Here is a 22,189-nt window from a genome sequence, read left to right on the forward strand (position 1 = left end):
CCTCCAGTCAAGAGACAAGGGGGGGGGGGGTGGTGTCTGCTTGTGTTTTCACCTAGAAAGTCAAGGTCCTTTTCTCCTGAACTCCACAGCCCGCTGGAGAGCTGATCGGATGATGGTAGCCAGAAGACCCTGGCGAGAGGCCAGGTGATTTTTATCCAGCCCTGTGAGGGCAGCGGGAGGGTGGAAGGCAGCTTCTGGCTCTATTGCTGTTGGTTCTCGGTGGCTGTCAGGAGCACCGGGGTGTCTGCCAGACTCACCTTCTCAGCTGCTTGAACCAGTGCCTCATTTCTAGTGGCTTCATGGCAGGTCCGGTGTCCATCCCCTCATGTCTGCCATAGGCCTGCAGTGAGGACATGGCCCTGCTCTCCGAGTTGGGGGTGGGGAGCTGGCCTTGCTCTCCTCTCCCCCAGGCCCTTCCCATCCCCACACCTGGGCTGTTGCCCTCCCATGGCCTGTGGGGGGCGCAAAGTGTGGCTAACTTCCCATGCGCCCTGCTGAGAACTGCAGCCCCCAGCCCTGGACCCACAGTCTGCACCTGTCCCTCCCTTCTCTCCCACTCCCCCCAGCAGCAGCCTTGGATCCACCAGCCTGCAGCCCCCAGCCCCACAGCTGGTACCTCCCCCCTGGATCCTGCAGCCCCAGCCCCACAGCCTGCATATCCCCCTGCCCCCAGATCCCAGGCCCAGACCCACAACCTGCATCTCCCCCCCCGCCCCCCGCAACTCCGATCCTGCAGCCCTGGACCCACAACCTGTAGCCCCCCCAGTCCTTCCAGAGAGACAGCTCCCTTCCCTCCCTGAGCCTGCAGCCACAGCCCCCAACCCCGGGCCGCCACCCCCCAGATCCTAGAGCTCCGGCCCCACAGCCTGCAGCTCCCAGCCCCGCTCCTCCAAGACCCTCGCTGCAGCCCGGTCCCCCGAGCCCGCCCCCCAGGAGGGGAGGGGGCGCCTGCCACAGCCTCAGGCGCAGGGGAGGAGGGAGGACGCGGCTCCTCCTGCCCCAGCCCGCGGGAGGAGCCGGGCCGGCGCTGCGGGCTGCAGCATGAGCACGGCGGAGGCGAAGGACTATCTCCAGCGGGGAGCGATCCCGCAGCTCTTCGAGGTGAGGGGCCGGGGCGCCGGGGGCAGGGGACGGGCCCTGGGGGCTGGGGGGCTGCGCCCCGCTCCGCGCTGGGAGATCCCAGGGAAGGGACGGGGGTCCCAGGCTCTCCCGGTCCCGGGGGCAGCTCCAGCCCTCTCTGCGCAGAGAGCCCCGGGTACCCCAGACTCCAGCCCCGGTAACCCCTCCCCTCCCCAGCTCCATGCCCCTTGTACCCCTCCCGTATACCCCGTGCCCCTGCCTTGCCCTCCCCTTCACCAACCCTCACACGGTACCCCTGCCACCCTCCCGCTATCCCTCCCCTCATAGCCCTGTCCCCTGCCTGCCACCCTCCCCTCACACCCCCGTCTCCTGCCATCCTCCCCTCACACCCCTGTCCCCTGCCTGCCACCCTCCCCTCACACCCCCGTCTCCTGCCATCCTCCTGCTATCCCTCCCCTCACACCCCCCGTCCCCTGCCACCCTCCTGCTATCCCTCCCCTCACACCCCCCGTCCCCTGCCACCTCCTGCTATCCCTCCCCTCACAGCCCCCGTCCCCTGCCACCCTCCTGCTATCCCTCCCCTCACACCCCCGTCCCCTGCCACCCTCCCGCTATCCCTCCCCTCATAGCCCTGTCCCCTGCCTGCCACCCTCCCCTCCCCTCACACCCCCGTCTCCTGCCACCCTCCTGCTATCCCTCCCCTCACACCCCCCGTCCCCTGCCACCCTCCTGCTATCCTCCCCTCACACCCCCCGTCCCCTGCCACCTCCTGCTATCCCTCCCCTCACACCCCCCGTCCCCTGCCACCCTCCTGCTATCCCTCCCCTCACACCCCCGTCCCCTGCCACCCTCCTGCTATCCCTCCCCTCACACACCCCGTCCCCTGCCACCCTCCTGCTATCCCTCCCCTCATAGCCCTGTCCCCTGCCTGCCACCCTCCCCTCCCCTCACACCCCCCGTCCCCTGCCACCTCCTGCTATCCCTCCCCTCACGCCCCCCGTCCCCTGCCACCCTCCTGCTATCCCTCCCCTCATACCCCTGTCCCCTGCCTGCCACCCTCCCCTCCCCTCACACCCCCCGTCTCCTGCCACCCTCCTGCTATCCCTCCCCTCACACCCCCCGTCCCCTGCCACCCTCCTGCTATCCCTCCCCTCACACCCCTGTCCCCTGCCTGCCACCCTCCCCTCCACCTCCCCTCACACCCCCGTCCCCTGCCACCCTCCCGCTATCCCTCCCCTCATACCCCTGTCCCCTGCCTGCCACCCTCCCCTCCCCTCACACCCCCGTCTCCTGCCAGCCTCCTGCTATCCCTCCCCTCACACCCCCCGTCCCCTGCCACCTCCTGCTATCCCTCCCCTCACACACACCCCCTGCCACCCTCCTGCTATCCCTCCCCTCACACACCCCGTCCCCTGCCACCCTCCTGCTATCGCTCCCCTCACACACCCCGCCCCCTGCCACCCTCCCGCTATCCCTCCCCTCACACCCCTGTCCCCTGCCTGCCACCCTCCCCTCCACCTCCCCTCACACCCCCGTCCCCTGCCACCCTCCCCTCACACCCCTGTCCCCTGCCTGCCACCCTCCCCTCACACCCCCCATCCCCTGCCACCTCCTGCTATCCTTCCCCTCACACCCCCCGTCCCCTGCCACCCTCCCTCCATCCGTCCCCTCATACCCCTGTCCCCTGCCTGCCACCCTCCCCCCCACCTCCCCTTACACCCCCGTCTCCTGCCACCCTCCTGCTATCCCTCTCCTCATACCCCTGTCCCCTGCCTACCACCCTCCCCTCCACCTCCCCTCACACCCCCCATCCCCTGCCACGCTCCTGCTATCCCTCCCCTCATACTCCTGTCCCCTGCCTGGCACCCTCCCCTCCACCTTCCCTCACACCCCCGTCCCCTGCCACGCTCCCGCTATCCCTCCCCTCATACCCCTGTCCCCTACCTGCCACCCTCCCCTCCACCTCCCCTCACACCCCCTGTCCCCTGCCACCCTCCCGCTATCCCTCCCCTCCTACCCCTGTCCGCCACCCTCCCCTCCACCTCCCCTCACACCCCCTTTCCTCTGCCCCTTCCCCTCACACCCCCTGTCCCCTGCCACCATCCATCTACATCCCTCCCCTCCACCTGCTCTCACACCCCCTGTCCCCTGCCACCCTCTCCTCTACCTCCCCTCACAGCCCCTGTCCCCTGCCACTGTCCATCTACATCCCTCCCCTCCACCTCCCCTCATACCTCAAGGCCTCCAACAGCCTCATACTACTCCCCTCCCCTCATATACCATGCCCTCCAGCAGCACCCCTAGTCCCTTCTCCCCTCATATCCCTGGGCCCCTTCCCTGTTCTCTCTCTCACCGTGTGCCCTCTCCCCTCTCTCCCTTTTTACCAGCAAGAGTGACCCTGTAGAAAAACATTCAGTCCAAGCCATGTACGAGTGCAGCACCCCCTCCGCCCCCCACAAACATGGCTCTCAGTGCAAGGGTGTGAAGGGGTGGGGGTCTCCTGACCCTGGAGCTCCCATGCAGGAGCCCCTGAGTGCCCTTCCCGGCTCTATCATTGATGCTCTCTATGGCCTTGGGCGAGTCCCTTCCCCCCTCTGAGCCTGGCTCCCAGCGTATAGGGACTTCCAGAGGGAAAATCCCAGGCCCTAACGGGCCCTTGAATACACAGAGAGCCTCCAGAGCGGGTGGCTGGAGGCTGAAGCCAGACAAATCCAGAGGAGAAATAAGGCACCATTATGTTAACAGTGAGGGTGATTAACCATAGGAACAACCTACCAGGGCAGTGGTGGGTTCTCCGTCTGGTGAGGTTTTCAAGACAAGACTGGACACCTTCCCGGAAGATGTGCTTTGGTTATTGGGCACAATAGAGGGGTAACTGGCTGAGCTTCTCTGGCCTGGCTCCTACAGGAGGGCAGACAGACTGGGTGATTAATGAACTCTCTGGCCCTAACATTTGCGACTCTAAAATCTTTGCCGAGCTCTTGGCGATTGCCCGAAGACAAGAGCTAAGGATTTATTATTCTCCAATGGCAGAAGACACTTCCGGACGGAGCCCATAGCAACATGCAAATCTCTGTCTCCCGGCCTGGAGCACTCACCGCTCCCAGGCCTATGCAACGGTGCTTTGAAGCAGCTGCTTTGAAAGGAGCCATGGCACTCATATCCCCTGCAGTTGCCTTTGATCCTACCAGGTGCACCCCTCTCCCCCCAACACAGGCTGTTTGTTCCCATGGCTGGGCTGGAGCGTTCGTGTTCCCCCCCGCCCCACATTTTGTTCCTAGCTGCTTCGAGTGGTCTGAGGCGCTTGCGGCTTCTCATCATGGCTGTTAGCAAACACTGATGTGGAAACGAGCGAGCTGTCACTCATTCATATAACAAGTGAGCAACATTGCCAGCAGCGCCAGCCCCAGTGGGAATCAAAGCAGGTGATCTTCCCACCTGCACAATAGTCCCCCTGGACTTTGCTGCCGTTGGGCCACAGGGCTGTAGGAGACCCTGTGGTCATGTGGCTCAGAGACGGCACTTGTCTCTCATTCTTGCTCCTTGGTTATCCCCGGGAATGTCATGCAGTGGTGTTGCAGGGCTAGCAGCCCTCGATACCACACACTGAGAAAGACACAGGTGAGCTGAGGGGTTGGAGCAGGGGAATCCAGACACCTGGGTTCTCTTCCCTTCCTCTTCTATTGGCCCTTTGCCTCCTTAGGCAAGCCATGTCACTTCTCTATGCTTCACTTCTTTCCTCTGTAGGTACCTGCCTCAGCAGGCTGATAAGAGGATTTGTTAGTGAATATTTGCAGAGTGCTTTAAGGATACCTGCTCCGCTAAGCACTGATAAACTAGGGCTGGATTCCACCTCCGTCACTCACGCCAAGTAGAATCTTATTCCACTGTTCTCCTGAGTTCCTTCCGTGGTGTGAGTGGCAGAATCTGACCCACAGCCAACGCGCTGGAGCTGTGTCTCTGGGCTGGCCGTGGAGGCGATACAATCCCGTCTCTGTGCTCGGAAGCTGTGCGCTAGCACGGAGAATATGGCAGGTGAGTCATGGCTCAGTTCAGTGGGCCCCGCACGACTGTGCTTTGCGAGAGGAGGTGCTGTAACCGCGGAGGCTACACGGTGCTGGCTGCCAGCAAGCAGAGGGAACGTGGTGTACCAGTGCTGGAGAGAGGGGCCTGGATGCTGAGGTGTGATAGCACCGTTCCTCAGCGTGGGCCAGTATCATTAGCTCTGTGTGACAGACTGGATCAGTCCTGTGGTCCAGCGAGCCCAGCGTCAGGTATTTGCAGCCATCAGTACCAAAGGCTTCAGAGGAAGGTGGCCCCTCACACCTGAGCACAGCCAGGCCTTGCTCACTATCTCCTTGGACTGCAACATATGCAGATGTCAAGCACAGTAAAACCACGGCACCCACCAGTGTAATGAAAGCGTGAGTCTCTGAGCATAAACACGTGCCAGGACTTGGGCTATGGTGTCCTGCTAGGCTCCTGGAGGGACAAGTGCCTCCCTCACCTCCATCCTTCCTCCTAGTACACCAGAACCATGAAGCTCTCCAACAAGAACAGGCAGAGGTGATTCCAGCACTCCACAGATTTCATTGCTGCCCCTGCTCTGCAGAATCTCACCCCCCAATTCTCCCTCTCTTTTCCCTGCTGTCTCTCACCCCACCTTGTCTGACCTGTGTCTGCTTCCTTCCCAGAGCATGCTAACAGGCTTGATGTATTACCACCCTGAGGACCCCATTGACTACCTGGAGCGTTGCTTGCAGAAGGTCCGGGAGCTGGGTGGTCCCGAGAAGGTGCAATGGGACACTTTTATTGGCCAGGAGCGGCGGACCTTACCCCCCATCAATGGTGGGCAAGGGAAGAAACCCATTTTCTGGACAGGTGAGCTGCATCTTGAACTGGTGTCTGTTCAGAGTGAGGGGGGATCAGGGGCAGGACTGCTCGTGGGCAAACTTTCTCGGGGGCCTGAGTACGTGCAAATGCACACAGATCCCAGTGCACATGCGTGAGCACGTCTGCTTGTGGGTTGGCACAGGCTTGTGTGCACCTGCACATGCCCGGACACATACCTGTTGCCCAGCTGCATGCACACCTGTCTTAGCTGGCTCATCCATGTGTTCACACCTATATCCCTATGTGCCACTCAGGTCAGCTCCTCAGTGTATCAGCACTGCAACCCCCTGAGTGGGCCGTGTGCAGTCCCCTTGCAGCTGATGCATTGCCCCTGGTTTCTCCTGCAGACCCCCTTGCAGGACCATACCGCCGGTATGGGTGCCTGCCGCCCATCCAGAGCCAGTTCTCCATCGAGAGTGACTCGGACATGACAGAGTCCACTGGACTGATCCAGGAGTATGACGTCTTCAACCCCAGTAGACCCCGCCCCAAAATCATCTTTGTGATTGGTGAGAAACTTGCTTTCCTGCAGCTGTGGGATGAGCTGTGCAGTTTGGGTAATCCCTCTGGGGAGAGGCGGAAGAATAAGTGAGCATGGGAGAGCGAGAGGGAGGGAGAAGAGCGGCAGAGGAAGGATGGGGAGATAGAGATGGGAGACAAATGAAGAAACATCCTGTAATCTCCAGCGGTTTCCCTATTAGACAGCCACATACTAAAGAAGAGGACAATTTGCAAGCCTCAGTTTCCACATCTGTAAAATGGGCATAATGCTGTGCTGCTTTGCTGGGGGCTGAAAAGGATTCATTCATAAATATGTGTTAAACACTTTGAGATCCTGGAATGGGAGGTGCTGGAGAAGGATCATTATTCCCCTAAGGATGGCTGCTTCTCCTCTGTTTCCCCACCATTCCTGATGAGTTTGGAGGGTGTTTGGTTGTTGTCTCAATTATATATGTTGTTGCTAGCGTAGCTATTTTGGGGGAAATGGCCTCTTACCCCTCTTAATGTCTGCAGCCAGCTTGTCCCCACACTTACATCAGTGAAACTCCACTGGTTTCCTCCTGATTTACACCAGTGTAGGTGGGAGAAGAACCAGGCCTTAGTATTCAATGGTGGGAACTCAGCTGCCTTATCAGAGGCTCCTTCATCAGTTCAGTGAAGAAACCCAAAGCTGGTTAATCCCATATTGGGGAATTGACCCTGGCACCTCTGTGTTGAATGCGCATGCTGCAGACAACAGAAACAGGTGCTTGATAAATCCCATGAGTATCTGGGGAACCAGGAGTAGAACCCGTGTTCTCTTGCTCGAAGAACACGGCAATTACCACTTGAGCTTTTCCTGGGCTGCTAGTAGGTAACTTACTTGCACACATGTACCCCTTGGGGAGAACCTTGGCAGGGCAAGGAAAGAGCCTCTTGGCCAAGGCTTGGGGATGCTCAGGCATGGATGCCTCTTTGACCCTCTCTTGCTTGGCAGGGGGCCCTGGCAGCGGGAAGGGCACTCAGAGCACCAAGATGGCCTCCCACTTCGGCTTCGTCTGCATCTTGGTGGGTGAGATCCTGCGCAACCAGCTGATCCACCATGCCACCAGCGACAGGAAGTGGGAGCTGATCGCCAAGATCATCGCCAATGGGGAACTGGCCCCAGCAGTGAGTCATGGCCAGAGCTTTCTATCACTCCTTCAACGCAGCCTGAGGGGGCATCCATCCAGCCCGCAACAGACTCCCTGCCTTCTGCACTCATGGTCCTGAGGCCTCTTCCGGCAGCCTCTGTCTGGTCAACAGGACCCTGCTGGCTTGGGGCAGATGTTTCATGGCCCCACAGCCTGCTTGGAGAGGCATCAAGGAAATATTTTCCATGCTCTGCCCTCCCACTTTTGCTGAGTTCATGTCAGTGGCTGCTACCAGTGCTGGGACCTGGGACACAACACTTTCATGGTGGGGAGTCCTGTGTCCCATCAATCCGGAGCTGGTAATAGCACCCTTGGTGATGTCCACAAGATAGTGGGCAAAACAGTAGCCTGTTTCGGCCACCCAGTGTCTCTGTTGGGTCTTGTTTGGATGTATCCTCAGGAAAGGTGGTGGCAGGTCAGCCCTGGGGGCCCAAGTATCGAGCTATCCACGGGCTAGCAGCTGTGCAAGCTTCCCATGCCACCCAGCCAGGCTGCCTCTCTCTAAGGTCAAGAGGGGAGTGTGACCCGTGATGCCTAGGGCAGCCTCACTGGAAATGCCAAGGTCAGGGCAGGCTGCAAAGGGAGAGCAGATACTCCCAAGCCTGGGCGGTAACACGGAAGTCAAACTCCCCAACAAGTCACAAACTGCTTCTGATCTCCCCCACTGGTTATCAAGAAGCAAAAAAGAAATCACACAGCCCCCTTTATTGCATTCCCATTCTTTGGCTCCCAGTCAGCACCTAGGTCCAGTACAATGAGAAGTTATTTAAAAAACTCTGCTCACATATACAAAATGTCACAGCCACGTTACAGGTCAGTATAGGTTTGGATCTTACCCAAAATACCACGCTGCCAGCCAATCCTTTGGTGTCTAAAACTAAAGGTTTATTATAAAGAAAAAAGAAAGAATAAGGAGAGAGATGTTAAATGGTAAAACAGTTACATACGTACAAAGACTTCAAAATCCATCAGGTTCCTCGCAGTATTGGTGACTTTGCTGGCTTGAAAGTCCCTCTGGAACACATCCACGGCTTGGATGGGTCATTCAGTCCTTTGTTCAGAGCTTCGTTTGTAGGAAGGTTACTCCAGAGGTAAGAAGCAGGACTGAAGACAAGAAGCAGGACTGAAGACAAAATGGAGAAGATGCAGCTGCCTTTTATAGTCTTTTGCCATGTGGCCTGTGCTTCCTTTGTTCCAAACACAAGCTGCCCAGCACATGGCCTGGAAGCCTTAGAGTTCTGTCCACAGACATGCCCTTGCTGAGTCATAAGGTGTAGCCCTTGAACCTTTCAATGGGTTCATTGTACGGTTGATGTTCCTTGGTGAGCCATCAAGCAGGCTCAGAAGCATGGCACAAGTTTTAAATACAGACATACATACATATCTGCAACTCCTAATACAAAGGTGATACAAACAAGATTATCATACTTGGCAAATTATAACATTTTTGCAGATACTTGACATGGCATATCTGGCACAATTCATTGCAATTTTACAATATTGGTGTTCATAATATCCTAACGTGCCCCCCAAATTCCATACAGCGTCACAGGGAGTTACGGAACCATAGCCCAGTCAGGTGTCTCTGCTGAGCTTGCCAACAAGGGGACAATTAGTGTCAATTACAATGGTGGGTTTTGTGCTCTCAACACTGTTCCATCAGGAACCGGACTGAGACCCACCAAACTCATGTCCCATAGGCCATCTGGCAGCCACCAACTGGGAATGACTTTTGGGTTCCTTCTGAGCCGGGCTGGGTTCAGCCCAGTGGCCTGTAGGTGAGAGGCTTAGTCTCCATCCCCCATTAGCAGCCCCTCGAGAGGTCTCTTTGCCTTGCAGGAAACTACCATTGAGGAGCTGAAGCAGCAGTTCATTAAGCAGCAAGACGCCAAAGGCTTCGTGGTGGATGGGTTCCCCCGGGAGATAGGACAGGCCTTCACCTTCGAGGAGCAGGTGAGGTGCAGCTGTGGATAAACAAAGGGGCTTTACAAGCCTTTGCTGTCCATCCTGGGCTGCCCCTTTCCCTGTGCCCTCATCAGGCACCAGCTCCCTGGGGCCTTCTCTGAAGGTGTGTCCCTCTCCTGGCACCCTGTGCCCCGGGCCTCTCCGAAGAGCATCCCCTCACCTGGCACTCTATTCCTTGGACATGCTGCTTTGTCCTTTCCCTTCTCTGGTTACTGCATGTTGGCCGAGCCCCTCCATGCTGCCCCCTCCCCCCCGGCCTAAGGACGTGTGCCCCAGCTCCAGGCTCTGCTCTCTGAGGACACAGGGCACGGCTTGGCAAAACCGAACTACACAGAGGACAAAGACCGTTGCTCTCGGTGACCCTTTGTTGGCCAAAGGCAGGTGCATGGCTCAGCTTCCCCCTCCTCTCCTAAGACACACACCTGCACTGGGTGCCAGCCTGTGCTCTGGAGCTGCCTCCTCTCCGAGGACCTATGTCAGGCACCTGCTGTTATTCCCGCAGTGCCGGAGGATGATGAGAGCCCGGCCAGCCCTACAGAGGGAGGAGTAACATCTGCGCTCAGGGTCCCAGATATGATCATGATTGACTCACTTCACCCCAAGGGTCCTGGGAGTGCCTGGACCCTTCTAGTCCCTGAGGGACAGGGCCACACTGATTCGGGGATGCCACGAGGCTCTTCAGACCCCTCTGTGGGATGGCAGGACTCACTGGAGACCTGCAGCTCCTCTGTGGAAGGGGGGCGTGTTGATGTGGAAGGGCTGGCAGCCATTAGAGTCCTTTGCTGATGGGGTCTCAGCTCCCAAGGAGCCCTGAAATCCTCAGAGCCCCTGTCAGGCCCATCAAGGACTCCCCAGAGCCCCCTGTAGGGAAGGGATCACCACTGTATTGCCACGGAGTGCTTGTCTCTCTCACTGGCAGATCGGCTCCCCAGACCTGGTGGTTTTCTTGGCCTGCTCCAACCAATGTCTCCGGCAGCGTCTGGAGAAACGGGCGCAGGAGCAGGGCCGGCCGGACGATAATGCCCACGCCATTGACCGGAGGGTGGAGACCTTCAAGCAGAACATCCCGCTGATTGTGAAATATTACCAGGAAAAGAGCATCATCGTCCGGGTAAGGCTCCGTTGGGGCAGCCTGGGCCTGGATTGGGACACAGCCTTTCCCACTGAAGCTGGTCTAGTTAGTAGTCCCAGACACCAACACTTGCACAGATCCAAGCCCTGGGTCTTGATGTCCTGGTTACCAGCTTGATTTAGGGTCCTGACACATACTGGGTCCAGGTCTCTGGTACTGATCACAAAGGGTAAGCATGGGACATGCTCACAGGTGGCCTGGTCCAGGCTCCTGGCACTGACCTGCCTAATGTGCACTATGGCCCTGAGGTCTCGTTCTTCTGAGATGCAGGTGGGATTCACTGTGGGGGAGTCCTGAACCCCAGCGTGGAGTGGAGTTCCCGGTCTCCCTCCCCCCACCACACCCCTCCCCCACCCCCAGAACCCGGCTGATGGCTGTCTCGGTCTTCCCTCTTTCAGTTTGACGCAGACAGAGAGGAGGACGATGTATCTGGTGACATCAGCGCCATGGTTCAGGAGCGGCTCTTCCCGCATGGCATCGATACAGCAGGTGAGAGCAGAGCCCCTTAGGTGCACTCAGGACAACTGGCCAAGGAAACTGGGCTGCTTCCGGGCACACAGACCCCTGGGAGTTGTAACTCCATGTCCAGATGGGACCCCCCCGGCCTGCTCTGCACAGGGCTAGCCCCTTACGGCCGGCTTTTGGAATCGGAAGTAAATCTGGGGGCTCCCATCCCCTCCTGCTTGTGCAAGAGCCATGGCAGAGCTAGCGGGGGAGGCGATGGAGGTGCTCCGGCAGTGATGCACCCCAGAGTCTTCGTTCCATTCGCGGGAGTCCCTGCAACTTGGAGGCAGCTCCGGCCCTTGGATTGCGTGAGCCCCACAAAGCTGGTGCGCTCCTCCCCCTGCCCCACCTGTCTCCCTGCCCCGCCGGTGCTCTGCAGTCCGGCTCGTGTTGCTGATTTGTCTGGGGTTCGCCCAGTGGCATCGTGAGAGAGGTGGGTGGGAGACTTGACCGCTGACTTCTGCACGGGCCAGGGAGCAGCATTCAGCTGAGCTCAGGGCATCCAGCTGTCCGGGTGATCCCCCAAACCCTCTAGTCCTTAGGGAATCAGCGCAGCCTAATGGTTAGAGCCAGGACATGGGAGACGAGAGGGCTGACTCTGTACCTGGCCCTGCCATCGACTTTGTGTGACACTGGGCAGTTCCCCTCACCTCTCTGCTTTCCCCAGTCTGTACAATGGTGAGAATGATACAGACCCGGCCCACCGGGGACTGCGAGGGCTCATTAATGAGAAGGTGTTTTTTAAAGGCACAAAGGTACCTTGGGCACCCAACCGCCATTGAAAATCAATGAGACGTGGGCACCTCAGTGTCCTTTGTAAGGCTCCCCCTTGGTGCAAAGTGCTTTGATATTCCCAGGTGAGAAGGGCAGTGTCGTTGTTCTGGTCCCTGCGTGCAATACGAGGGAAGAGAAGGGAGCGTCTATCTGCCCGCTGGAGGAACAGTGACTGGCAGAGACCATCTGCCCTCGGAAGCCCCCACCGCACTGTTCACCGTGGCCGAGCGGTGCCGGGTCACCGGGGTGACATTCTCATCTTGGGGCAGGCTCCATCCTTGTGGAAGCCTCCCCCACCGTTCTCTGGGGCATGTCACCATGCCAGGCGAGGGCTCTGCAGATTTCGCTGCCCTCTGCTTTCGGGGCGTCTGCGCTGGGAGCCGGAAGGGGAGTCCATTTCCAGAGGCAATGGGGAAGAGTTGCCTAAAGCAGCAGAGATCCCCGGGATGCTTTTAACCCATTCCAAGACATGCCTCATCCTGTGGGAAACAGGAGCCCGAATACCCCGTCCCCAGGCTCATTCCGAGCTCCTGGCCTCACCTTGGTGTCTGGCAGGAACAAACCAGCAGGGATGAGCCCATCTCTGCACCAGGCAACACAGAACCCCACGGTGATTTTTGCACGAGGCTGGCATGGAGGGCATTGCACCCGCACAAGTGCCAGTGGAGGGATGGAGGGAAGCAGCTTGTGCCTCCTCTCTGCATAGGCTGCTGGGGTCCAGGCAGCTCATAGCACAGGCTAGGGCAGCCCCAAGGCTGGCAGACTCTCTCATTCACAGTGCCCCCCGCCATCCAACCCACTAACCAAACACACAGCTGGTCCCCTAGAGTCTGAAAATCTCCCCAAAGACCCCACTTCCTGTAGCTACCCGGGAGACACTACTGCCAAGTGTAAAGCGCCTTAGAACATGGGGTAAGCCATACTACCTCAATAGGGAGACTGAGGCACGGAGGCATCATGTGACTTGCCCAAGGTCACATTGCAAGCCAATGGCAGTCAAGAATAGACCTCAGAGCTCTTGACACCCAGGCTGGTGTCCTGCCCACTGGGCCGTGCTGTCTGCAGTACATAGTCTGTGCATCTCTGCTTCCTCCTGGACAGTTTGGAAAGGATCTATTAATGTGGCACCCCTCCCCCCCATGCATCTACCCTGCAGGGGCTTCCAGCTCCTCTCTGATTCTTCCACCATCATTCCCAATGTTCTAGCTTGCTGACGATGCCCATGTGCCCACACACACACACGCTATGCACGGACCCTGGGCTAATCTCACAGTGACATTGAGCTCATCCCCACCCACGCCTTTTAATATCTGCTGCAGGCAGCCACTGTTGCTCTGCAGGGCCCTATTGATCAGCCCCTCAAATCTCCTACTCACTGTGCAGTGTAGCCTTTTGCAAACCAATCCTAAGAGGGTGCCAGAGCTCAGAGGTCCCTGGGTCCCTGCAGCAGCAGTCTGATCCTGGAACAGATTGGCACAGCTGGCTCCGATGACCCTGAGAGGAACACGGAAACGCGTGTGTAGTGGGTGGAAGGAGCCAGGGATGGGATGGGGGTTTCCTAAGGTACAGAGGGTTAGCTATGGCTCTGATAGACAACTGCACTTACGGATGCTGATCTGAGAAGACTTCAAACCCGTCCCATTGCTAGCACTCCCCCTGTGTCCCCTGTCACCCCCTCACCCCCTGAACCCTCGGGGTATTTGACGTGGCTTCCTGGTGACTGTTTATCTCTCTGGCTTAGGGTCTCCGCAGTTGGCTCTGTTAGACTCGCCTTATGGTGCAGACAGAGAACATCCTCAGGAGGAAGATGAGGAAGGGCAGGTAAGGCCGCAGTGACGCTCCCCAGGCCCCAGCTAGGAGCCTAAGGGAAATGCCGTTGGAATTTCCAGGACAGGGATTGGAAATTAACAAAACTTCCTCCTGAAGGGTCACAAACAGGAACCAGGGACGCTCCCGTGGGCCTGTGGAAACATACTGCAGAGTCCACATGCTGGAGCCATCAGCAGCCAGTGGGCTGAGGTCAGGAACAGCCGCAGCACAGAGCAGGGAACAGAGAATGCAGGGTGGGCGGTGAGCACCCGGAGAACGCCAGGGGAGGAGAGAGTGGAGCAGGGAGAGGAGGGAAAGGGAGCATAGGGGGATAGAGAATGGGGAAGGGGTGCTGCTGGAGGGGATCCCAGGGAAGAGAAGCGGCGCTGGATGGTGAGCCCCAGATGGATGGGCCGAGTACGCTTGACAATTCTAAGCGACTCCCTGGTGGAGGGATGGAAGGGGCGGGAGCCCTGATGTGGGTCTGTGTGTGTTATGGTGCCTGAGCTTTCTAGGAGATGGGAGAGGAGACTGGCTACCGGGAGAGCCGTGGGGCGAGTAAGCAGCTGCAGGCGTGTGGTGCTTGGGGAGCTCAGAAGAGGCTGCAGTTTGACAAAGGGAACATTTAACATCGAGCTGGGCTGCTGTGGGCCGCACTTTAAACCCTGTCTTACCACGGCTGCAGCTCCCTGATTGTGAGACCCCCCCACTCACTTTTTTCAGACTATTTTAGGCACTGTGCATGCACAGGGGGGCTAGCCCATCCCTCACACGGCATCAGCTGTGCTGAGCCGGGCAGCTGACGCTGTTGCACCCGGGTCTGCTCCAGAAGGATCCTGGCTCTCATCAGCGCAGCAGGGCACGGGGGAGCGGGCAGGATGGCTGCTTTTTCACCCCCTGCTGATTCCGGATCACCTGTATCATGCCAACCTGGCGGCCCTGTTTCGCTGAGTGGGTGTGGAGGAGGTGGAGCAGCGCTGTGCTGCGTTCACTCTGCCCTAAACCCACCCTGACCTGCAACCTCCTTTTCCTGAGGAGACTAGCCCTGCGGCAAACGCCTGGGGCAGGCTGGACAAGCCTCCCCCACCAAAAACAGTCCGTGTGGGGCAGGGAAGCCTCCCCCATGACAGCCCCAAGGCAGCAGACAATCCCCCCCACCCGTGGTCCCAGAGAGTCAGTTAAAGCCAGCCCTGGCCTCTGCCCATCTCTGGCTCGTCCACCCTGGGCCCTGCTCTCTCCTGCTGCTGTGTTGACTGCAAGCCCGGCTGAGTGTCAGGGGCCTAGTTCCTGATCCCAGCTGGTGAATTGCCCCCAGCCCCCAGCAAGGAGGGGCGTGTGTGGGTGGGCGTCAGGCGGGAGGCAGAGCAGCTGGCCTGAGCCATCACTGGATTGTCTGGGAGACAGAGGTGCAGCGTCATCAGGCTGGGCTGGTTTAGCTGGGGCAGGGGAATTAATTCCATGGGGCCCTTGTCTTGGGGCCGCTGGGGGACGGGCTAGCCCTCAGTTGTGCAGCTTCCACTGTGGAGCCTGCCCAGAGGAAATGGTTTCTAATGGCTCCGCATCCAAACGCTGTCATTGCTTGAAAGACCAGGCTGGGATTATAAACCCCCTCCTCCCTCTTCTTCCCGCCCACCGGGGTGGTTCCTTCAGGCTTGCCTCACACAAGATTGCAAGCTACTAGAGGCAGGGACTGTCTCTTGCCATATGTCTGTACAGCACCTAGCACAATGGGGCCCAGAGCTGGCACCCGGCTGTTCTGATGCCTCCGAGGCCAGGGGCTGTATTAATGCACCGGCTCAGTAACTGTTATGCTGTCACTGCTCGGCATCACTTCTTGGCATTCAGAGTAAGTGAATACACACAACAGAAGTAAATAAATGGTGAATAATCAAGGAGTAATAACTCAAGGTGCTGAGTGGCCTTTTTCATAGTACTCTATATACACTAGGGACTTGAGCCTCGCAACTCCCCTAACTACTAGCCCCAGGGGGAAACTGAGGCACGGGGAGGGGAAGTGACTTGCCTGAGGCCACACAACAAGGCAGTGGCAGAGCTGGGAATGGAAGCCCAGTGTCCTGCTTCCTTCTTCCACCTGGACACACAAGCAAAAGGGAGTAAGACGAAGAAGATCCTACAGCAGCATTTTAACAGCTGCGCTGCCTGGTACACTGGATGGCTCCCCCGTCTGGTTCTGCTGCCCCCGTGCAGCAGGCAAGGCCTTTGTGGGGCTGCTTGCCCTGGTGCTGCAGCAGGGCCCAGCAGTGCAGGGGTTAGCTCCCCCAAAGCACTGTCCCTTGTTTGGGTGCAGTTCTGGAGGGGAGGGGACAGGAAGAGCTATTTTCACCTTCCATCAGACGGACAGATGGGTCTGAGCAAGGAGACCCCCTTATGGTCCAGAGTGGCTGCTGTCTGAGCAGCAGCACGTCCCCGGGTGGAGCTGTGCTGTGCCTCTCTGGGTGCCTGGCAGATGGCCGGAAAAGGCTGTTGTAGCCGGAGTATTTTAGCCACACCTGCAAAAAATGCCCCACTTGGTGAAATAATGAGCTCTCCCGCTTAGCCTGAGCATGGAGCGGTTTGGTCTGCTCCCCCCTTCTCCCCCCAGGATGGTCCTTCCTGGGGAGGTGCGGGGGGGGGGGGGATTTCCAGAGAGTTCCCAGGGGTGAGTCCCCACTCGCCACATCACAAAAGCTGACCTCCCCAGGGCCGACCAGCACATGGAACAGTTCCCCCTTGAGCCCTAGAGGGGTCCCCCCAGGGCACATTTGCAGGGCTGCACGTGGGGAAAGCTTGCCCTGCTGCTGCTCATGCCACATCTGATCTGGGGATCGGTGCAGAACCTCGCCTCAGGGCTACCGTACCTGCCCCCTGCACTCCAAACAGGGCTGGGAAGAGGGTCAGGAAACGGCACTTCTGCCTCCTTTGTGGGTGCAAACGTGCTGGGCCCCCTTCTGGCCTCAGTCACAGAGCTGCAACGCTGCAATAGCCCTACAGGCTTCAGGGGATTCACCTGGATGACGGGCCAAATTCTGGCCCTGCCTGTTGACTTCAATGGGAGCAGGATTGGGCCCCAAGACCTGAGCTGAGCCTGGCCCCATTCTCCCTGCTGTAACTCCAGCACCTCCTCTGTGCTCTCGCTCTCACTGGGCTCTTTGTCTGCACCATGCACTCCCCCCTTCGCCCCTAAATCATTGCTATGCAGATCACATCCCTGGGAGTCAGGTGTCTCTCTGCTGGCTCAGCTCAGAGGCTGTGAGAAATCTTCCTCCCGGCATGCAGTGCGAATGACAGCGTTATATGTAGAGTAAAAATAGCCAGGGAGGACATGCAGGGCAGCTGGCTGCACAGAACCGGACCTGGTTGCTCTCTGCCCCCTTGCACCTCTGCATCCCAGCACTGAGAGGTCAGTACACAAAGCCCCCAGGGCCTGCGCAGGAGGGCAGGGGAACAGGGTTTTGCTGGGTTTTGTTGGAGGGGAGGGTTGCTTTGGACCCCTCCCGGCTGCTGCTCAGAGTCTTGTTTTGTTTCCCATCTGCTCTCCCGCCCCAGGAGCCAGACGGGAGGGTGGCGGGACGGTTATTTGGCTTGTGAGGCAGCTCGGGGCGGCTGCTGGCCCTGGCAGACTCTGTCCGTAGCTGTTTGTCACGGGCAGTCCAGATTCCCAGCGCTCCCCGGGCGAGTTGATGTTTATCTCTTTGCTGGCTGCTCTGCACACGTGCACTGGGTGTGCGTCTGGGTTCGCCTGTGACTGTGGTGAAAGCTCCAGTCTGGAAGTGAGGACTTCTGGCTTCTGATCCCAGCTCTGCCCCGGCCGCACAATGACCTTGGGCAGGTCATGTGACTCCTGTGGCTCAGTTTCCCCATCTGGATGACAATACCTACCTTCCCCCACACCCAGGCAAGTCGGGAGGCTTAATTAAGATTGTCAAGGGTGCCTTGATTCGTGCAGCTGGACTCTGCAGGAGCAATGCAAAGTCTATTATTCCTGGTACCTGCTTGTGACTTTGAGCCGGGCTTCTGGCGTGTCCATTGTGTAGGTGGTGCAGCATGGCTGGGCTCTCTGCATGCCTGCCGGAGTCAGTGCATGTGGGCAGTACTGGCTGTGCCTTGTGAGTGTCGGCCTGTGGTAGCTCCCTGTGTGTGTTGTCTGCCCGGTTCAGTGGCTGTCGGCTTCCCTTTCGCTCTCTGGGCATCTCACCAGTCTGGACGCAGGAGGGGCCCAAGAGTGGAACAGCCATGGGTGTAGCAGGTTTGAAGGCTGTTGTATTGACTGAGCTGTGGGAAGCCCAGAGCAGGGGGTGTTACAGTCAGAACAGAGGAGTCTTGGTGGAGCTCTGTGGGGCTCTGGGTTGGAATGAGGGGGTTGGGGATTCCAGCTTGGGATTGTGGGGTGTTGGCCGGGCTGTGGTGGGAGAGGGGCTCCAGGATAGATGACGCTGCAGCTCCGGACTGAGGTGCATTGGCCGAGCTGGGCAAGGCGAGGGGCTCAGGATGGGACTAGCTGGGTAGGGTTGCAGGTCAGGATCAGTGAGAAGTTGGGAAGTTTGCAGTCTCCCTGCACTACACTAAGAGCCCCTCGCTGTCCTAGGCCCTGAATTCGCTCACTGGTGATTGGAAGAGGACTCCCCAGCCACGCACCCTGCCATCACGTGGAGAGAGAGTGGCTGGCAGGACCCCGCCCCCTCCCCCCCCCCCCCCGCTAGCACTTCCCAGTCTTCCTTTGCACAGAATTCCCAGCAGGGGTGCTGGGACAGTTTGTATAGGGGGGTGCTGAGAGCCATTGAATGGAATTGTAAACCCTGCATTTGATGGAAACCACTTACAACCTGGGGTGCTACTGCACCCCCGGTTCCAGCACCTATGGTTCCCAGTTCCCAGCTGGGTTTCACTGGGGTTATCTTGGAAAGAGCCGCAGCTTCCCGACAGACAGGGCCTTGTGCTTTGCAGTCAGGTGGAGGAGGAGTGTGGCATGGGTATTGTTCTGTGAAGGCCCAGAGCCAGGTTCATTTCCACCTGGAGACATTTGGAGTTGCTTTTTAATTTCTTCCCACCAGTCAGATGGCTGTGGGGTCAGGGCAGGTCACCTGGAGGTGTTCAATCGCCTGGGGCAGTCACCAGCAACTGTCAATGTGTTTAGCTAATGAGGATGGCAATCTACAGGGAGAGGTGTATTCATTTGGGCTTGATGCATGGGTGACGAGTTCCCCTGGGGTGCCATCTGAAACTGTGGTATCACTGAGTCCCCATGACCCACCAGCCTGGGCTCCCTCTCACACTGTGCTGGTGTGACAAGTTGCTAAGCTCTCCAAGCTTGTTCTTTCAATCAGCATACACACAGGTAGGGATACACCCAGCTGCAGCTGCACACAGATGCTGAGATCAGCTCTGCATAGGAAGGCTCAGCTAAGGCACCTCCCCGTTCCCAAGGCATGCACCCTCCTCTAGAGTGTAAACCCAAAGTTATACTGTCTTGAACTGCACAGGGAACTGTACAGCGTAAGCTCATAAAATTCGTCCCCTCCCTCAATGTGAAGAGAGATATGCTTTCTGCCCCAAGTTATAATGTCCACACACTGGTTTTAAACAAAACAAAAACAAGTGTATTAACTACAAAAGATAGATTTTAAGTGATTTCAAAGGATAGCAAACAGATCAAAGCAGATTACCCAGCAAATAAACAAAAACACAATCTAAGCTTAATATACTAAAGAGATTGGATATGAGTAGCAAATTCTCACCCTAATTGTTAATTTAGGCAGTTTGCAGAGATTCTTGAGGGCAAACTGCACTTGTTTGCTGCTTAAAACGCCAGGTATACCTTTCACAGGCTTGAAACTCCTCTAGCCTGGGTTCAGCCCTTCTCCCCAGTTCCAGTCCTTGTTCCTCAGGTATTTCCAGCAGTCTCCTTTGGGGAGTCAGAGAAGAACCCTGGTGATGTCACTCCCCTGCCTTAAATAGCTTTTGTATATGACGGGAATCCTTTGTCTCCAGACTTAATTCCCACGCCTTTCAGTGGAAAAAACACTGGTATTCCAAGATGAAGTCCAGTACCAGGTGACTTGGTCACATGTCCCTGTAGGGTCACATAACTCGGAGGCTGTTTGTAGCGTCCTCAGGAATACTCCCCAAGAAGGCTCCCCAGAGGGAGATTAGCATCTTCTAAGACCTGTTGTTTTCCCTTTTTGCCCTTCCCAGCCAGCCATCTAGACTGATTGCATTCTGTCCGGTGGGCATTCCCCAGGTGTAAACACATTTGTAATAGAGGCATAGACCATATTCCTAACTTCAGATACCAGAATGCCGCATGCATACAAATAGGAGAATCATATTCAGCCAAGCATAACCTTTCCGATGACATCTCCCATGACCCATTTTGTATAGAACACCTCATAGTTACGCCATAAGCATATCATAACAACATCTCTATGAAGAATGTGGGGCTTAGGGTCACAGCATGTTCTGAGCCAGGGACTGCAGAGCCCAGACAGAGCATTCCCCTGGCTTCTCTGCTACCAATACATGGTGGATGCCAGACAATCAGCTGGCAGGGAATCAGAGTTTCAAGATAGAGTCCATGCATCCAAATATCACTCTAACCGGCAGGTTCCTCGAGGGCTCCTGGCTGCAGGGCTAACCATGCAGCACCATTCCTGAGAACTACGGTGGCTTTTCAAAATGGAAAAATAGTGGAGCTAGTCATTGGTAGTATGGCTGCACCCAGACCAGTCAGGAGCAAGGCCACGTCGTGCTTGGTGCTATACAAACACATGGGAAGAGACAGGCTCTGAGCTTACAGTGAATGTGTGACTCTGCGTGAATGATCCTGCAGCGTCTGCAGGCTGGGACCACATGGCCTCTGACAAGCCCTAGCTAGTCTGAAGATGGAGATTCATCCGTTTTTGAACAGGAGTCTCTGACGGGGTTGCCTGTGACAACAAAGCACTGGACTCAATGACCCAAGAGGTCCCTTCCAGTTCTGTGTTCCTAAAGGTGGTTCTCAAATGATGCTCCCTCTGCCTAGTCTTATCTGCCTAGGGGTGTTCGTTTTGTACCGTGCCCATCACTGTGGTACCTGGTCTGGGGATCAGCAGTGGTTGATGGAGCCTTTGGTGGCATGGGCAGAATGGAGCAGCGTGAGAGCCATATGGTGAGTGTTGGGAGAGGAGAGGGGCTATCCACTGGCTTTCTCCTATGGCACAGTCAGTAGAGTGAGGTAACGGCAGCCTACCGCCCCCTGCAATTGCTGATACCCATGGGGGATGCCGTCTCCACTCCGTGGGCTCCATTATTAGAGTCGCTGGCTTGATCGCATTGATCCTGTGGGGCCCTCACCTCCCTTTCCACTCGTCGGCTCCAATGGGGCACTCAGCCCCTCCAAGGATCGGTCCCATAGATGCACTCCAGCTTTGACAGTGCCGGGGCTGCTCCGAGGGCCATTCCTACACGGGGGAGTCGCCCGGTGGCCCAGACTCAAACTGGGGAGCAGCAGGACCCCAGGGGAGGTGGAAAGGCCCGGCATGCATGGGAGAGGAGGGAGGGCAACTCTCCCAAGTGCCCTAGTTACAGGGCCCCACCTAGCAAACAGACCCTGACCCACCACCAGAACACCCCAGCTCAGAGAGGGTGAGGCACACGGGGCTCCCACTTGCCGGATACAGGGAAACAGATGGGATCTGAGCTGGCACAGCTGCCGACTCTGATGAGCACTCTAGGCTTCAGGGCAGCAGGAGGCTGGAGCCCTCGGTCGCCTGCTCTCTAGGTTAATGTCCCTGCTCACCCTGGCCCTGCACAGCACGTGAAACCAGCCTGCTGGTCAGGGACCTGAGGTAACGCCTAATGAACAGGGATACTCCCCGGGCAGGCAGGGTGGCTACCCCCAGGCGTGGGTGGGGAAGCAGAGGCAGGGAGATGGAGCGTGACCAGCCCAGCCTGTCCATAGCAGAGCCAGGCACAGAACCCAGCTCTCTTGAGTCCCAGGCCCCGGCTCTAACCGCGGCATGGCATTGTCTCTGGCGCTCAGCGGCATGGCCTGAGATGCAAAGGCTGCAGGGCCCCATTGAAGGCCAGCAGGCCTGGTCTTGCAGCTCCTGAAAGCCAATGGGAGCTTTTGCTTTGGCTTCAGTGGGAGCAGGGGCAGGCCCGTGGCTCTAAGGAATAGGGGAGGGTGGGGGACATGGCTGCGGCAGTGCTGGGACGTCACAGCAAGTGGTTCTTGCCCCTAGGAGGGGTGAGCTGGCAGCACTGGAAACCCCACCTCTAACGTGCTGCCCCCTTGCGCTGCTCTCTGGTGTGGGAGGGAGCCGGGGAGGGAGAGGGGCTGAGAGGGGCTACGGGCCCATTTTGCTCAGATGGAGGGGTCAAA

The 22,189-nt window shown here is 57.9% G+C and overlaps 1 protein-coding gene across 3 annotated transcripts in view; it reads left to right on the forward strand.

Annotated features, from left to right (window-relative positions):
• The first annotated feature begins 957 nt into the window (after positions 1 to 957).
• Positions 958 to 22,189, forward strand: part of AK1 (adenylate kinase 1) — a 41,808-nt gene continuing 20,576 nt past the window's right edge. The window contains exons 1-8 of one of the 3 annotated variants that reach the window (XM_043530665.1): positions 958 to 1,101; positions 5,775 to 5,961; positions 6,321 to 6,482; positions 7,451 to 7,623; positions 9,486 to 9,599; positions 10,531 to 10,722; positions 11,142 to 11,232; positions 13,763 to 13,842. In XM_043530665.1, the coding sequence (XP_043386600.1) occupies positions 1,042 to 1,101; positions 5,775 to 5,961; positions 6,321 to 6,482; positions 7,451 to 7,623; positions 9,486 to 9,599; positions 10,531 to 10,722; positions 11,142 to 11,232; positions 13,763 to 13,842 (1,059 nt within the window). In that variant the 5' untranslated portion in view covers positions 958 to 1,041. Of the gene's footprint in view, positions 1,102 to 5,774; positions 5,962 to 6,320; positions 6,483 to 7,450; positions 7,624 to 9,485; positions 9,600 to 10,530; positions 10,723 to 11,141; positions 11,233 to 13,415; positions 13,537 to 13,762; positions 13,843 to 17,081; positions 17,231 to 22,189 lie in introns of those variants that run through there. The other 2 variants (XM_037879929.2, XM_027819747.3) reach the window with 2 other exon arrangements.

The sequence above is a fragment of the Chelonia mydas genome, chromosome 16 (genome assembly GCF_015237465.2).
Source record: "Chelonia mydas isolate rCheMyd1 chromosome 16, rCheMyd1.pri.v2, whole genome shotgun sequence".
Lineage (NCBI taxonomy): Eukaryota > Metazoa > Chordata > Testudines > Cheloniidae > Chelonia > Chelonia mydas.